The 18371-nt window shown below is 47.2% G+C and overlaps 1 protein-coding gene across 2 annotated transcripts in view; it reads left to right on the forward strand.

The window, feature by feature from the left end:
* LOC137654732 (zinc finger protein 271-like) overlaps nt 1-17992 on the forward strand; it is an 88957-nt gene extending 70965 nt beyond the window's left edge. For both annotated transcript variants that reach the window (XM_068388641.1, XM_068388643.1), the window contains exons 10-11: nt 5087-5260; nt 17214-17992. In XM_068388641.1, the coding sequence (XP_068244742.1) occupies nt 5087-5260; nt 17214-17742 (703 nt within the window). In that variant the 3' untranslated portion in view covers nt 17743-17992. The remainder of the gene's footprint in view (nt 1-5086; nt 5261-17213) is intronic.
* Nucleotides 17993-18371: the final 379 nt, after the last annotated feature.

Raw genomic sequence — 18371 nt, forward strand, 5'->3', positions numbered from 1 at the left:
TCACCTGGTCTCATTGGAGAAACTAGTTCCCCAAGGGAGGGTAAGGCTCAGAGCCGTACAATGGAACCTGAAGAACCTCTGGTGCCAACTGGACTCACAACAAGTCCTAATCCCAGTTCTACCTAACACGAGACCCTCCCTGGAAAGGTGGCATTGCCGGTCAAACTCACTCAAGGGGATGCCCTTCGCGAGCGACCCCCCCGAGTTACTACTGTTCACAGACGCCTCCAACCAAGGGTGGGGAGCCCATCTCCTCGACGAAACAGCACGAGGGACCTGGTTGGACAGGGAAAAGGAACTCCACATCAATGTCCTGGAGTTGAAGGCAGTCCAGAAGGCTTGCCTACACTTCGCAGATCTTCTAAAGGGAAACACCTTGGCGTTGATGTGCGACAACACCACGGTAGTAGCATACATAAAGAAGCAAGGAGGCTTGAAGTCGAAGGAGTTGTGCGATCTCACCATAAAAATTCTAGATTGGGCAGAAGAGAACCAAGTGGTGTTGTTAGCGAGGTTCATTCCCGGGAAGAAAAACGTGCTGGCCGACGGTCTCAGCAGAGTGGGCCAGATAGTAGGGACAGAATGGTCCCTCCTTCCAGAAGTAGCCAAGCTCATCATCCAACGTTGGGGTTCCCCGGTGATGGACCTCTTTGCAACAAAACTCAACGCCCAACTCCCCGTATATTGTTCTCCTGTACCAGACCCGAAAGCAGCCTTAGAAGACGCCTTTCAGCACAAGTGGGACAATCTAGACGTGTACGCTTTTCCCCCTTTCACGTTGATAAGGCAGGTGCTCAACAGAGTAAGGACAACCCGAAACCTAAAGATGACTTTGGTAGCACCCTGCTGGCCGGAGAGAGAGTGGTTCGCGGACCTAAAAGACCTGGCGAGTCAACCACCGTGGCCTCTGCCCGACAGGTCAGACCTTCTGCATCAACCTCATTTTCTCAGGTTCCACGACAACCCACTCTCCCTACGTCTTCACGCCTGGAGACTATCGAGCGGCTCCTGAAGAAAGAAGGATATTCTTCATCCACTGCTAAGAGAATGTCGCTATACCTGCGAAAGTCTTCAGCCGCGGTCTACCAGGCTAAGTGGGTCTCCTTCACGAAGTGGTGCTCTGAGAGGCACATTAAGCCTCTTAAGGCCTCTGTCCCAGACATAGCAGATTTTCTGGTGTTTCTCAAAGACAAGATGGGAATGTCAATCCCAGCCATAAAAGGGGTTCGGGCCGCCTTAGGCCAAGTCTTCCTCCTGAAGGGCATCGACCTGGGGGCCTCTAGGCACATAGCGATGCTTGTCAAAAGTTTCGAGCAGTCCTGCCCCCCACAGGCGAGTAGGGTGCCCCAGTGGGACTTAGCCAAGGTCCTGAAGATGTTGTGTGGCCCCCCCCCTTTGAACCTTTGAAAGATATCGTGGACAGGGATCTCACTCTCAAGGCCGTCTTCTTGCTGGCCTTGGCGTCCGCTAAGAGAGTGGGTGAGATCCATGGGCTGTCATATGACGTTTCTCATTCGAAGGGGTGGAAAGAAGTATCCTTCAAGTTCGTCCCCTCTTTTGTGGCTAAGACCCAGAACCCAGCAGTCTGGGATCCGAGGTTCGAAGGTTTTTCAATACCTGCCATCCCTAGGACGGGTAATTCAGAGGATTTGAAATTATGCCCTGTACGGACCATTAGAAAATACCTTGAAAGAACGGCTCATCTCCGCCCAGGCATCAAGAGCCTCTTCGTATCCACGGGTATTACTAAGAAGCAAGTGTCCAAGAACACCATTTCCTTCTGGTTGAGACAAGTTATTGCCAGAGCCTACAAGGAGGAAGGCATGGCAGTGCCAGGCACCCCCAGACCTCATGACATCAGAGGCCTGAGCACGTCCTTAGCCTTTGAGAAAAACATGGCAGTAGGTCAGATCCTTCGATCAGGTACTTGGTCGAACCAGTCAACCTTTACTGCCCATTACCTCAAGGACTACTCGAGGAAGTCCTTAGACGGGTTCTCCATTGGAACAGTCATCTCCGCCCTCCAAGTGGTATACAGTGAACCCTCGTTTATCGCGGTAGATAGGTTCCAGACCCGGCCGCGATAGGTGAAAATCCGCGAAGTAGTGACATCATATTTACCTATTTATTTAACATGTATATTCAGACTTTTAAAACCTTCCCTTGTACGTAGTACTGTTAACAAACTACCCTTTAATGTACAGAACACTTAATGCATGTACCAACGTACCCTAAACTAAAACAGGCACAAATATTAAGGGCGACTTTATATCATGCGTTTCCTAAACACGCCAAAAAGCACGATAAAAAATGGCAACCAATGTTTTGTTTACGTTTATCTCTGATAATAATGAAGAAACAAACGCATTTACACATCTGTGTATAGGTTAGTTTCTGCATCGATTATATTGATTATTCAGTACAGTATGTTGATTTGGTTATTACTAATGTTTTACTTAATTTTTCTTAGGACTTCCAAATGAAATGTTTTTCTTTATGACACCGCCTGAAACGACGGCGTCATAAAGTACGCTCAGTAAACAAACTAAGGAATTTAACGGCATGATGAAAGTGATAAATAATGATATTACAGTAAAAGCTTTAATAAAATATGTTATTACAAATATTATTTACCGTATCTATATAAAATCATACATACGTAGCAAAGCAGGAAAACAATCTACGAGAGAGAGAGAGAGAGAGAGAGAGAGAGAGAGAGAGAGAGAGAGAGAGAGAGAGAGAGAGAGAGAGAGAGTTGTTTTACATACGTAAATGTAAATTTTAAACAAAAAAAAAATAGCCCCATTTCATATAAAATAGATTACAAATATTTTACTTTATCATATTACAGTAGTATGTATAATACTGTAAAGTTCAGTACAGTATGTTGTTGTTAAAGTCGTGGCGATGAAATTCTCACGAAACAAAAACACGCCATTTGAGTACAACAGCTGATTCTCTCTCTCTCTCTCTCTCTCTCTCTCTCTCTCTCTCTCTCTCTCTCTCTCTCTCTCTCTCTCTCTCTCTCTCTTCGTGTTATACAATACTGTACTTACATTTAGATGAAGAAACTAAAATTAGTTTTCTTAGTGTCAATTAAATACGAAACGAAATAATTAGGCCGAGTCTACATCCATTTCAATCATAGCTAAAAATACGGCATCCGATTTCATCAGCAAACCACTATTTTTTGGGAAATATCATTTTATTCTAGAAAATTGCTACTCTTTAAATAGTTAATTGCACATTAAGAAAGCGTGTACTTTTGTTTTTAAATTTCGGGTTTGTTTTAAAAATCGAGTATTGTTGACTTCTTTTTTTTTTTTACTTTTGGCTGTGATTAGATCAGCTGTCATCTAGCTGCCGCTCTTGAGTGTGTACGCATACACTAACAAAGTATCATTTATACCATTTCTTAACTTATTCAAACCGTCTACAGTATACAGTTGATATTACATAAGCACCAATGTGTTATAACCTATCAAATTTTTTTGTTTATTACATTTAAACCCCCCCTCTCTCTCTCTCTCTCTCTCTCTCTCTCTCTCTCTCTCTCTCTCTCTCTCTCTCTCTCTCTCTCTCTCTCTCTCTCTCTCTGTGGGCTACTTTTCACTACCTCCCATTCCTTACCTCTCTCTATCTCTAACAAATGATATCTTTGCTGCTCCTCAAAGTTTCATTTATATTGAAAATCAATCACGATTCAATTTTCCTTACTTTCTCCAATCTCGCACCATCGGTCACATCGCGGTATTTTCGATATTTCTGGAAAATCCGCGATATATGTATATACATGGGTTATGAAAAAAATCTGCGAAGTGGTGAATCCGCGATGGTCGAACCGCGAAGTAGCGAGGGTTCACTGTAACGGTAAAAGCCCCAGGCTCGATCACGGATAGCAACCGGGAGACACAGGTGCGGTTTCCTTCCATCCTACCCAGTTGCTTCCTAGCCTCATCGGGGAGTACCAACTTGTACCATTGGATAACACATTCTTCAAGACTACGCTACTGGATGCAACATCAGAAGAAGTTTTTCAAAGGGTGAGTACTTAGACACTAACGTGAGCTCTTTGTGTAGTTACCCTCTCATCCGTTTTCTAGTATTTACCGTTATTCCTGGGCCTCTTGGCCTCCGCTTACCGGGTCAGGGGGTCAGAATAGCACTCCCGCCTCCTAAAGTGTAAGTCTCCTAAGAAAGTAGTTCGAGGTAAGTATTCGTATTGGAACAAATCAAAAATTTTAAGTAATTTTTATTTTTCCTAACATACTTACCGAGAACTACTTTCGGGTAATGGCCCTCCCTTCCTTCCCCGAGTGCCTCTCTTCCCTTGCAAGCATTGTGCTACTTCAATAGAACTTACTGGAGCTGTTGACCCGGGCGGACATCGACCTAACGATAAGCCTACCCTCGGGGCACATTCTTTAATGCCAGGGGTAGGCCTCCATAGAAAACGGGGTAGAGGGTACCCTACACAAAACTCTGGTCGGTAGAGAGGAGGTTACAGGTAACTCCTAAGAAAGTAGTTCTCGGTAAGTATGTTAGGAAAAATAAAAATTACTTAAAATTTTTGATTTTTTTCAAGCACATTTTGCAGTATATATTTTTTTTAAATTACTCTAACAGCCTTAATTTTCGTCATAGAGAGGTCAGGTTGGTCTCATTCTCTTGGAAAATGCCTGAAGTTTCTCAAAAAATTGTCAAAAATATGCAAAAAAAATTTAAATAGCAGTTTTTTGCAAGGACGTACCGGTACGTCCATGGGGGTAAAGGGATGAGTTTTGTGAAACATACCAGCACGTCCTTTTGGGGGTAAAAGGGTTAAAGATCGAGAAACTAGTGGTTTTGATGGTTAAAGCATAATTATTACTCTACCTGTAAGTTTCATTTAAATTTATTATGAACTGAGCTCACATTTTTCTTAAGGCATTTGAATTTTGAAGTCATGTGTTATGAATCCAGCTTAGGTTTAAAGTAAGAGTATTTGATGATTATCAAAATCCTCTTCCTTTTTTTTTTTTAATGTTTACAATATTAGCTTTCTTGTACTGTCACTTTGTTCCTCTGTTTTTCCCTTGTACACAAGGTATAGACGACAAGGCCAGTTAGCTGTGCATCAGAAGCAGCATAAAGGTGAAAAACCTCATAAATGCAGATATTGTGATAAGCAGTTTTTACGCAAACAAGTTCTTCGGAAACATGAGCACGTACATACAGATACGAGACCTTACAAATGTTCCTTTTGTGAGAAATCTTTCAGGTGAGTAAAATAGCAACCTAATGGGGAGATTTTTATTACTAAGTGTTAAATCCTGTTAATTTTTCCACTGGATTTTAGAGGTCAGTTTTACTTTTATCAAAATTGATTAGGGTAAAGGTTTAGCAAGGATATTGTCCTTGTCTCAAGTCAAATTTTCTGAGATAAACAACGCTTTTTTTTTTTTTTTTTTTTTTTTAATTGGTTTTTATGTTGGAGTAAGAACATATTTTTAACAGCCCTTATAAAATTCATTACACATACAGTGCTATACAGCAACTCCTCATTACGATGATTTAGACTTCAAACGTTTTGTAGGCATATTGCCACCCTCTTAGAGGAGTTGCATTACAGTACTGTATATGTCTTGTTAAAGTTTCATTTTATAATATCTTTTTTATGTCTTCCATGTGTGTTTTTCAATGCTAGTTATATTTTCATGTTATAAAGTGTGTTTTAATGGTAACAGATCTGATTTGACCTGGAACAACTTTACTCGGCTTCGAGCTTTTGCTGAGAGAGTTTATGCCTCAACTGAAAAGGAGTACAATTTAACCATAAAAGAAACCCTTTCTGGTACAACTCAGGAACATAAATGGTGGTCTACCCTTAAATCTGCACTCTTTAGTGTAGATGCAACAGTTCATCCTTTACTTAAACCAGATGGCTCAGTCACTCACTGTTCAAAGGAAAAGGCACCCCTTTGGCTGATGATTTTGACAGTAAACAGAGTAAAGAAAAACTTGAACTTCCTCATTCCTGTTTTCATGAGGCTAAACTAACTAGTTTAGCTTTTCGATCTCGTGATATTAAAGCTATGTTGATGGACCTTGATGCTTATGGTGGTGTAGACCAAAATGGTATTTGTTCCGTAACCGAAATACAAACCACGCTATTTACAGAGGGTTTACCTTTTAGCGCAGCTGAAATGACGAGCCAATAGTTTTAACGAGGGTTAATTACCCACGCGCTAGTTAGTGGGGGGTGGGGAAGGGTAGCTTGCTACCCCTCCCCCCTCCACACACCGGTGACTTGCTTCACTTCACTTTTGGCTCGGCGGTGATCAGACGTGTCTGCTCATCGTCCTTGTGACAGCCTTTAATTTTCTGCTTTTTCTTTTCAGCGTGTGTGTTGGTTGGAAGTTGACCTTCAGTTATTTCTTTACAATGTGTACATGCCCTGGAGTTGCCGGTCGTCCTTGTGGGACTTTCATGTCGGACGTAAATACGGATCCGCACACCCTCTGCCCTCAATGTCACGGCCGACGGTGTGACCAGGAGAACATGTGCCATGAGTGCAGGGAGTGGTCTGCCTCCCAGTGGGAGAGGTTTGGCCGTCGGCGTAAGAAGAAGTCCAAGAGAGACCGTTCTCCTCCGGGGTTAGCCTTGAAGGAGGAAGGTTCTCGGGACTCTTCTTCCGCCGCCCAAACCTCCTCTGAAGCTCCCCCTCGTCCGCCTCCTGAGGAGAGTCGGCCAAGTGGGAGCGCAGGCCCTTGTTCTGTTTCCCGACCTTCGGTGGGGGGAGAGGGCGTCGCCTCCCATAGCGAGGCGGTTCCCCCTCCTCCTCCGGGGGAGGTTATTGATAATGCCTTATCCAGTGATGATCGTTTACAGATTTGGTCGTCCCTGGGGCTTAAGGGCTTGCCCTCCAGGGTCGCTCTTATAGACCTTGTCTCGTTGGGGGCCGCTGTTAAGCAGTCGCCGGCGGTAGCAGAGGTAGACCCTCTGTCTATTGTCGACGTCGTGGTGACAGAGGCCTCCGACGTGGCTGGGCCTTCCGCCGCAGGTGCTGTTGCGGGTGATGGCGCTAAAGGCTCTCCTCCTCCTTCCGTACATCCTTCGAATGGGGAAGTGAGTCCTTCGGTCTCGGCTGCTGCTCAGCTTCCTTCTGAGGGAAGTGCTTTAACGGAGACTCCCCTTCGGAGGACCGATGGTCCCGACGATCTTCCCCGAGGCCGCCTCCGCCGTAAGGCTCACCGTCCGCTACGCCACAAGGGCCTCCCTTCCCCTTACAGGGGGACTAAGAGGCGCCTTTTTGGGTCTTCATCCTCCGGGGGGGACTCTCCTCGTCAGCCTCAACCTACAGCTCCGCCCTCCTTGAACCTCTCTGCAGACCGCTCACCATCTCCTGCCAGATCTTCGCCTTCTGGAGAACTCGTCACCCGACGGGCAACGGTCCCTTCGGGGCTAAGGGATCCTTCCCTTACGCGAGCAGTGCTAGCGCACAAACGCTCTCCTGATCTTCAGCGCTCTCCTGCTCGTCGACGATCTCCTGCTCGCCAAGACTCTCCTGCTCGCCGACGCTCACCTGCTCGTCGGCTCTCTCCTGATGTTCGCTCCCCTCGCCAGCGCTCTCCTGCTCGTCAGCTCTCTTCCGAGCGTCAGCGCTCATTTGAGGACCATCGCCCTGCGGTCTCTGACCACCCTTTAGTTTCTGCTGAACTCCCTGCTCACCATCTGCCTGGTCCTGTGGCTACGCAACATCGTGCTGCGCGTGTGTCAAAAACACAAGTTCGCCAACGCGCCAGCGATCTCCCAGTTCCTGCTCGTGAACGCGCCGCGCCACCTGTCCTTTCACATGACACGCGTCGACCTTCTGCTCGCCAGCGATCACCTACGCGATAGCGATTACCTCCTCGCCAGCGTTCACCTGCTTGCCAGCGCGCACAGGCGATCTTAGTATCGCCTATTCAACAGCGACAGCTAGCGCGCCAACGTTCTCCAACGCTCCTGAAGGAACATGGTTCGCCAGCTTCTAGCTCGCCATCGCGCGATCGCCCGCCTGCGCATGCTGCTCCCCATCGCTCCCCATTGCACGATCGCCCTCCTGCGCATGCTGCTCCCCATCGCTCGCCCCTGCACGATCGCCCTCCTGCGCATGCTGATCACCATCGCACCCCATCACGCGATCGCCCACCTGCGCATGCTGCTCGCCTTCGCTCGCCATCACGTGATTGCCCTCCTGCGCATGCTGCTCGCCATCGCTCGCCCCTGCACGATCGCCCTCCTGCGCATGCTGATCACCATCGCACCCCATCACGCGATCATTCACCTGCGCATGCTGCTCGCCATCGCTTACCATTACGCGGTCATTCACCTGCGCATGCTGCTCACCATCGCACGCCAGTGCGTCGACATGCCACATTGCGCCATCGCCAACTTGAGCGACTGCACTCACCAGCTCGTCATCGATCGCCTGTGGATCTACATCGCCAGCGATCTTCCTCACCTACGCGGCAGCGCGTTCCCTCGCCGTCGCGCCAACTCTTGCGTTCGTCGCCTCGGACACGCGTTCATTTGCCTGCCCACTCGCCTGCTCGCCTGCGCGACCGCTCGCCTGCGCGCCCGCGCGACCACTCCCCTGCGCGCCCGCGCGACCGCTCGCCTGTGCGCAAGCGCGATCATCCACCTGCGCGCTCACCCACGCGACTATTCGCCTTCGCGCGACCATTCGCCCTCGCGCGACCATTCGCCCTCGCGCGACCATCGTTCGCGGCGAATTCCGCAGCCGGTGGTAACAGCAGGAACGCGTGCTTCTAGACGGCACTCGGGATCACCTCCATCCAAACACAGGTTGGTAGTGCAGGACGAGGAGAGGTTAGTACATCATTCTTCCCCACCTTCTTTTCAGGCAGGTACCGTCGTGTCCACTCCAAAGGATCGCCCGATCCCTTTCCCTTTAGCAAGGATTTCGAACTCTGTGTCCTTGGAGCAGCAGACTTGGTTTGGTCCTCTGGCACGGGCGTTAGTGAGGGTTATGAAACCAGCACTCGCCGGCCAGGGTAACAAACCAATGGCTGTCTCTCCTACGCTGAAGAGAAAGAGAGGAGTGGACTTCGTGGTGACTTCCCCCAGGGCGAAGTTGGTTCCCAAGAGGTCGGTCGCGAAGGTCCCTTCTGCACGTGTACTCTCTCCTCCCGTGGACGAGGCCTTTCCGTCCTCAGGTGAGTCCAGTGGGGCGGTAGTCTTCCCCTCGGCACCAGGGGGGGAGACTTCGCTTCAGGCAGGAGAATCGTCTCGTGAGGAAGGGGCCCCTCGAACCTCGTTATTGGGATCCTGTATCGGGAGGAATCCAAGGATTCCAAGACCGTCCCTAAATCCTCTGCAAGGATTCGTCAGGAACCCACGACTACCCAGGGGAATGTCCACGTATCACCCCGGGAAGAGATTCCTGGGGCAGGAGACTTAGCTGCCAGCCCCCAGGGAGGAGAACAGCAAGAATCCGAACATGCCTTCTGGCAGGTCCTAAGCCTGATAAGGCAACTTAACAGGCTTACGGATCCAGTCATCACCCCCCGTGAAGGCAAAGACACGATTCTGGATGAAGTGTTTGACGTTCGGAAGGCCCCTAAGACCAGTGCAGCTCTGCCCTGGTCTCGGGGGCTGAAGAGTGCCAGGGCTAGGGCCAACGCTCAGCTCGCACTTCTTGCCTCCTCCAGTCGTTCCACTGCCGGGAACAAGCTCATCCCTCCTCCTCGCCTCCAGCAGAGGAGGTATTTCGAGATCCTGGGTGAGCACAACCTTGCTCTTCCTCTCCATCACTCTGTGGAGGAGCTGGCGAAGGGAGTTCCCCTTGAGAAACTCTCTGCCCGGCAGGTGTCGTTCTCGGCGGCAGAGATCTTTAACCACGAGAAGGTCGCTAAGTGTGCCATGCAGGCCACTTCGTGGCTGGACTTCTGGCTAGGATCTCTGGGCATCCTATTGCGATCGGAGGACTTGTCCAAGGAGACCAATAGGAAGGCCCTAGAGACCTTCTTGCTCTCGGGCACCCGCTCCATCGAGTTTTTGGCGCACCAGGTTACCACCCTGTGGGCCAACTCGGTGTTGAAGCGTCGCGATGCTGTGTCCGAGAGATTCCATCCGATGGTTCTCGCCGTAGATGTGTGTAGGCTCCGACATGCTTCCCTTCTGGGGGAGAGCCTGTTTGAGCCTCAAGACATGGAGCGAACGGCTGAGAGGTGGAGGAAATCCAGCACGGACTCCCTCATCCACAGGGCCCTTACAACTCGGCCCTATAAGCCTCCAGCCCCGCCACAACAGCAGCAACAGCCTCGTAAGGCTCCCAAACAGGCACCGGCAGCTAAGAAAGTGGTGTCTAAGCCCCAGCCCTTTCCAGCCAAGGTCAAGAGGGGCGGTAAGTCCTCCAGGGGAGGCAAGACTCCTAGGGGTGGCGGCCGCGGCCGCAAGGCCTAGGGGTGGCGGCCGCGGCCGCAAGGCCTAGGGGTGGCGGCCGCGGCCGCAAGGCCTAGGGGTGGCAGTCCCCCTGGATGTCCACCTGTGGGGGGATGCCTTCAGCGTTGCGTCCGCAGGTGGCAGCAACACGGGGCCGATGCTTGGACGGTCTCTGTGATCGGCCAAGGTTATCGCGTCCCATTCACAACATCTCAACCTCCCCTGACAGCGAATCCAGTGTCGTTGAGCTCCTATGCCACGGGATCGGCAAAGGGGCTGGCCCTTCAGGCCGAAGTCGAGACCATGCTCGAGAAGGGTGCTCTCCAGGAGGTCGTGGACGGCTCCCCAGGCTTCTTCAGTCGACTCTTTCTTGTAGAGAAGGCTACTGGCGGCTGGAGACCCGTCATCGATCTCTCAGCTCTGTACAGGTTTGTCAAACAAACCCGGTTCAGCATGGAGACAGCAGACACGGTCAGACTTGCGGTGAGACCACAAGACTTCATGTGTACACTGGATCTAAAGGACGCGTACTTCCAGATCCCAATCCATCCGTCTTCCAGGAAGTACCTGAGATTCTGCCTAGACAACAAGATCTACCAGTTCAAGGTGCTGTGTTTCGGTCTCTCCACAGCTCCTCAGGTGTTCACCAGAGTGTTCACCCTGATTTCATCTTGGGCGCACAGGAACGGCATTCGTCTCCTTCGTTACCTGGACGATTGGCTGATCCTAGCAGACTCGGAGTCGACCCTTCTTCGGCACCGAGACAGGCTTCTGGATCTTTGCCAGGATCTGGGGATCGTGGTAAACCTCGAGAAGTCCTCTCTGCAGCCGTCCCAACGACTGGTTTATCTAGGCATGCTAATAGACACCAATCTCCACAAAGCCTTTCCATCAGACGACCGGATAGCAAGGCTGAGGAGGGTGGCGGAACCCTTCCTCAGGCGAAAAGAACTCCCCACCCAATCGTGGTTGCGTCTCTTAGGCCACCTATCCTCCCTGGCCCGTCTGGTTCCAAACAGCCGCCTCAGGATGAGATCCCTTCAATGGCTGCTCAAGTCCCGGTGGAATCAAGGATCCGATTCCCCGGACATTCGGATCCCAATGGGGTCTCTGGGACAGACGGACTTGCGGTGGTGGCTGGCCGACGAGAACCTGCGGAAGGGAGTGAGTCTTCTCGTCCTCCCCCCGGAATTGACTCTGTTTTCGGACGCGTCAAAAGAAGGGTGGGGGGCGCACGTTCTGAACCAGAGGGCCTCAGGCCTTTGGTCAGAATCAGAAAAGTGCCTACACATCAACCAGCTAGAATTGAAGGCCGTCTTTCTGGCTCTTCAGCAGTTCCAACGGTCCCTGGCGGGTCACTCCCTGGTGGTGATGAGCGACAACACCGCGGTAGTGGCTTATATCAAAAAGCAGGGAGGCACTTTTTCGCAACAGCTATCCCATCTTGCAGTAGAGACTCTGAGGTGGACCGAAACCCACTCGATAACACTATCAGCTCGCTTCATTCCTGGCAAGAGGAATGTGCTCGCCGACAGTCTGAGCAGGGCTTCGCAGATAGTGAGTACCGAGTGGTCTTTGGATCCTCAGATAGCCAACAAAGTCTTGACTTTGTGGGGTTCCCCGACTGTGGACTTGTTCGCGACAGCCTTGTACTTCAAGCTGCCCCTGTACTGCTCACCAGTCCCGGACCCCAAGGCACCCTGGCAAGATGCTTTCCAGCAACGGTGGGACAACATCGATGTGTACGCCTTCCCACCGTTCTGTCTGATGAGAAGGGTGCTCAACAGGACCAGACTATCGGTCAACTGTTCGATGACTCTGGTAGCTCCGCTATGGCATCATGCGGAATGGTTTCCGGACCTTCTGCAACTCCTGACGGAACTCCCAAGGGAGCTTCCTCCACGACACGAGCTTCTCAGACAACCCCACTCCGGCGTCCCTCACAGGGCCGTAGCCTCGCTTCGGCTTCACGCCTGGAGACTATCCAGCGTCTCCTCGCGGAGAGAGGCTTTTGGCAACAGGTTGCGGAGAGAATGTCTCGGCACCTGCGAAGGTCCTCTGAGGGAGTCTACCAAGCAAAGTGGAGAGTCTTTTGTGGTTGGTGTCGTGGAAGGGGTATCTCTCCACTCAATACCACTATTCCAGCAATAGCGGACTTCCTCGTGTATCTGCGAGAAGAAATGCGCCTTTCTGTCTCGGCAGTGAAAGGCTATTGCTCAGCCTTAAGCTTGGCCTTCAGATTGAAGGGCGTGGATATTTCTTCATCGCTAGAACTCTCTTTACTCATACGTAGCTATGAGCTTACCTGCCCCCAGTCGGAAGTGAGACCCCCTCCTTGGAACGTGGTTCGAGTCCTCAGGTCTCTTAAGAGACCTCCCATCGAGCCATTACGCCAGGCCTCCGATCGCCACCTGTCTTGGAAGACGGCTTTCCTACTCGCCTTGGCTTCGGCCAAGCGAGTTAGTGAACTTCATGGTCTCTCGTACGATATCGCCCATTCAAGGGGATGGGGGGAGGTAACGTTCAGGTTCGTCCCTGAGTTTGTGGCCAAGACTCAGAATCCTGGAGTGCTGGATCCTCGGTTCGACTCTTTCAGGATCGCGAGTCTCCGTTCTGTAACAAACGACCCAGACCAGCTGCTACTATGTCCAGTGAGGTGTCTGAGGCACTACTTGAAGAGAACGGCTGCAGTCCGTCCTCATGTGCGAGCTTTGTTTGTGAGCACAGGCAGGACAAAGAGGAGGGTCACCAGGAACACCATCTCAGCTTGGATTCGAAGGGTTATCCACCATGCCCTGAATCCTGACCCTCCTCCGTCACGTCGCCCTCGGGCCCACGATGTCAGGGGTTTTGCTACATCCCTGGCCTTCAAGAGAAACTTCTCTGTGACGCAGGTACTTCAAGCTGGGGTCTGGAAGCGTCAAACGACCTTCACAGCCCACTACCTGCAAGACGTGACCCACAGGAGCCTCGATACGTTTTCTATCGGCCCTGTGGTGTCTGTACAACAGCTGGTCTAACCTCAGGCTCCTTTTTGGACAAGTAGCAGTAGGTTGAGGGCGTTGTTACCCGGTCTTAGTCTGTGTGAATGAAAGAGTATGTCTGACCCTTACTTCTTTCTTCATTCTCCCCTCTCTTGGGGAAGCAGCATCCTGGTCCTCGCATAGCTGACCTCGACCTGTGCAGGTAACCCATGCTTCTTTGTGCTCCTAGTATTAAGCTTAATACTGTCGCGTCTCCCATACCCTGATGAGGTGGTATGGGGAACCTCCTATCCTAGAATTCCTATCTGAAGGTCTCAAGGTCAACTTCATAGGACGAGTCACACTCTCCTCCTCACACTGCTTATGTAGGCCACTCGTTCCTAGCGATGCTAGGAACTTGTGAGGTACAGGGGCTCCCTCTCTCTAGTGCTGCTCACTGAGGGATCGAGCCCCCGGGCAAGCCGAAGTCAGTAAGGCTGGGGACTTTCCACCCTTCCTAAGGGGTAAGTCACCCTCTGTAAATAGCGTGGTTTGTATTTCGGTTACGGAACAAATGACAAATTCGAAGATAATTTGTATTTTTCCTAACCATACAAACCTTAGCTATTGACACATATGTGCCCGCCATCCCTGACCCCCAAGTCAAGTCCTAACTCTAAGTGAAGTGAAGCAAATCACCGGTGTGTGGAGGGGGGAGGGGTAGCAAGCTACCCTTCCCCACCCCCCGCTAACTAGCGCGGGGGTAATTAACCCTCGTTAAAACTATTGGCTCGTCATTTCAGCTGCGCTAAAAGGTAAACCCTCTGTAAATAGCTAAGGTTTGTATGGTTAGGAAAAATACAAATTATCTTTGAATTTGTCATTTTTCCTTTGTTTGTTATTAAGACAGCAGATTTCTTAGCTCCAAAGTTATCTGTTATTTTGCGCAAGTTAGCAAGAAGAGGAGCTTTTAGCACTTGTTGGAGAATTGGTAATGTTACACCTCTATGTAAATGTGTTTGTGGTAGCTCAAGTCCCACTGATTACCGCCCAATTTCCATAACTCCCATATTATCTAAAGTTTTTGAACGTCTTCTGGCAAAACGTCTTAATAGGTTTGCTGAAGGTAATCATCTATTCCCTAGTTTGCAATTTGGTTTTCGTAAAGACCTTGGAGCATGTGATGCCCTTCTTACAATTTCCAATGCTGCACAGAAATCCCTTGATTGTGGTCAGGAAGTTCGTATGATTGGCCTTGATTTTAGTGCTGCCTCTGACCGTGTTAATCATGAGGCCCTTGTTTTCAAACTCAAACAGTTGGGAGTGGGTGGGTCGTTTCTTAGCATTATTGTTGATTTTTTAAGTAATAGATCTCAAAGAGTTGTTGTTGATGGGCACCATAGTGAGTACAGTATAAGAATGTGATATCCGGTGTTCCACAGGGTAGTGTTCTTGGCTCATTACTTTTCATACTACAGTATATACACATGACATGTGGTTTGGCCTAGAAAACAAGCTTGTTGCTTATGCAGATGATGCTACTCTCTTTGCATCAATTCCATTCCCTGAATGTAGACCTTGGGTTGGTGAATTCCTTAATAGAGATTTAGCTAAAATTAGTGCATGGTGCAAATTATTGGGTATGAAGTTGAATCCTAACAAAACTCAAAGTATGATTGTAAGTAGGTCAAGGACAGTGGCTCCTTAACATCTGGATCTCAGTATTGATAATGTTTCTTTAAATTTGTATGACTCTTTTAAAATTGTAGGTGTGATTCTCGACAGCAAATTTACTTTTGAGATACACATTAGGTCTGTGTCTTCTTCAATTGCACAAAAAATTGGCTTATTGAGAAAGTCTTACAAGATTTTCGGTGATCAATCTATTCTGAAGAAGTGTTTTAATTCTTTCATTCTACTGTACCTTGTTTTGAGTATTGTTCTCCTGTTTTGTGTTCAGCTGCTGATTCTCATCTTAATTTGTTGGATAGAAACTTACGGTCTATTAAATTTCTTATTCCTGATCTACAGTAGATATTAATCTTTGGCACCGTCGTTCAATTAGTTCATTATGCATGTTGCATAAGATTTTTCATAACTCTGACCATCCTTTACATTCGAATCTCCCTTGGTAATTCTATCCTGTTTGTAATACTAGGCAGGCTGTTAATTCTAATAGCCAGGCCTTATCCATCATGAGGCTCAATACTACACAGTATTCTAGAAGTTTTATTCCAGCTGTTACCAAGTTGTGGAATGATCTTCCTAATCGGGTAGTTGAATCGGAAGAACTTCAAAAGTTCAAAGTTGGAGTAAATGTTTTTATGTTGACCAGGCTGACATGAGTCTTTTTATAGTTTATATATGACATATCTGTTTTTGCCGTTGTTAATAGTTTATATAGGGCATATATGTTTTGACGTTGTTACCGTTTTTAGAATTATTTAATTTTAATTTGTTCTCATCATTTGTTTATTTCCTTATTTCCTTTCCTCACTGGGCTATTTTTCCCTATTAGAGCCCTTGGCCTTATAGCATCTTGCTTTTCCAACTAGGGTTGTAGCTTGGCTATTAATAATAATAATAATAATAGATTATTATTTTACTATTACATGATGATACAGCACTGTATTTATGTGTGTTCCGACTTGATCAAACCTTGAGTTACAATACATCATAGGACTGGGTCTTTGTTGTAATTCAAGCACATACTGTATTAAGTAAGGGAGCATCTGACGATTTTGGGGATTAAAATATACAAAAATAGAGGAAAGAATAAACTTTTTATTATAAAACGGGCAATATTTTTAGTTGTACAATAATAAGTAAATCAGACCACTGAAGTTAGATAAAACTCAAAGTTGACCCAAAATGATTTTTGATTGAGGGAGTGATGAATATTACAGCAAGGTTAAGTTGAATCTTACAGCTAATGACAGCTGTGTAGAGAAACACTGATAGGATACAAGAATAATGGCTAGAGAGCAGAGAGTAGTCCATTGGATTTAGCATTACTAGAAGTCTACTTGAAATAGATTTAAGGTATAAAAATTCTCTGAAAAGATATCACAGATAGTTCAGGGAAAGTAAAGGTTAATCCCCTTCTGATGAGAGCCTGTGAAAAGTTCATAAATTTGTGGATTTTATTTGCCTAAACAGTCAAAGAATTTATATTAAAGCAAAAACATTAATTTATACTATATTTTTTGGAGTAAAAAGTGCAATTATTAATACAGTGTGGTGTGTAATTGATCTAGTTTTCATAATGCAGTTCCTAGCTGCTGGGGTATACAATACAGTACTTTTAACTAAGTGCATAGTACCGCAAGTGCGCTTTGCAAGGCACACCTCAGAAGGTATAAGGTGTTTTCACACTTCATTCAGCCACAAGTTTTGTTGGTTACAGTCAACAATCTTTTAATCCTTTACTTTCCATTTCTTTTTATTTATCCAACTGCCCGCCCTCAAGTGTTGGACTGTCAAGGATAATGTTTTATCCCAAGATATATTTGTAAAATCCATTACTACTTTGGAAAAGTTCAAGGAATCATGATGTGAAGATAGTTGGTCTTAACATTTTGTTTTACTGGATTCTTTAACTACTTTGTAGTACTATAGTATTTCAATAAGTGCATTACAGGAGTTTTGATGGGTATTGATTTATGGTCATGAAAAATAAAATTATCCTTTCGTAGTTTAGTGTAAGTTTTATAATATTGTAAGCATAGTTTTTTTTTTAAATTTATCACATGTTTATGAATGAACTTACTTCTTACCATAAAGATCTTATCACAATCATATGTTAATGTTGATATTTTTCAGAGATCAGGGAAAAAGAAAGGTCCATGAACGTCTTCACACAGGTGAGAGACCTTATATCTGTCAGCATTGCAACAGAGGGTTTTGTGAATCTGGAAATCTCAAGAAACATCTCAGAGTACATACGAATTATAATATGAAGTATTCAAATTCAGAATCTGGTGCTGTTCAGGGAGAACCTGAGCCCCAGGAAACTGTTGCGGACGCAACCAGTACTGTTGCGTGTAATTCTTCCAACCACGGTATAAATGCAGGACACTTTACAAATGATTGTGTTACACCCTCGCAGATTCTTATAGTGCCTGAGTCCTTAATATTTACTGCTGAGGGGACTCACTTGTCTTCTGATACGATAGAAACGACAGATTCTTCAGTACCTCTTCAAATAGCTGAACCTGTTGCTGGAAACACCTTGATTGCTCATCGTGCAATTGATGAACAGAATCGTGGAAGGGGAGATAGAGAAGAGGAATATAGAGTTACTTCCGCAGTACCATTACAGTCTGTTACTTGGGCTTTGTATCAAACCTGAAGGAAAGGTATTTTGTTTTCTTGGCGCTTTTGGACAAGTGTGAGTGCAAAAACATTCAAATTATTATGTTGGTTTGTAATGCAGTGTGATGAAATACTGTATTGTGTGTACATATTGTTGTTATTAATGCAAGCCAAGTTGGGTGGATAAGCAAATTGCTTTTCGCGCTTGTTCAGATGATTTAATGTTTTGTGCAATGAGATTTTAATATTGTGTGAAATAAATTCTTTTATTAAAGCTATTAACTATATTTTTTACTTTTATTTACAATGTGAAATCTGTATATTGCAATGATTATTTCTGGGCTTGAACCTGTGCCGGCCAGTGAATAAGCTCCTATTAGCACTTATTCTTAGGTAATTTACTGCTAAATATACCAGAGAAAAAATGTAAAGGAGTGCTAGGTTAACTAGCTCGCTCACCTATTGGTGTCGGTATAAAATTGGGCGTATAATCCAGAGGTCCCGCACTATTTAGATTCATCCACGACAAAGACCCCAATAGAGGAGAGCCGTTCAACCTCACTCGGCACCAGCAACTCTGCATCCGCTCAGAACCCAACTCCTTTTTAGCACGCCTGTATGGTAACCCGCTTTTTTGTGCTCTCGTGTTTTGCCTTATTTTTCTTG

The sequence above is a fragment of the Palaemon carinicauda genome, chromosome 15 (assembly GCF_036898095.1).
Source record: "Palaemon carinicauda isolate YSFRI2023 chromosome 15, ASM3689809v2, whole genome shotgun sequence".
Taxonomy (NCBI): domain Eukaryota; kingdom Metazoa; phylum Arthropoda; class Malacostraca; order Decapoda; family Palaemonidae; genus Palaemon; species Palaemon carinicauda.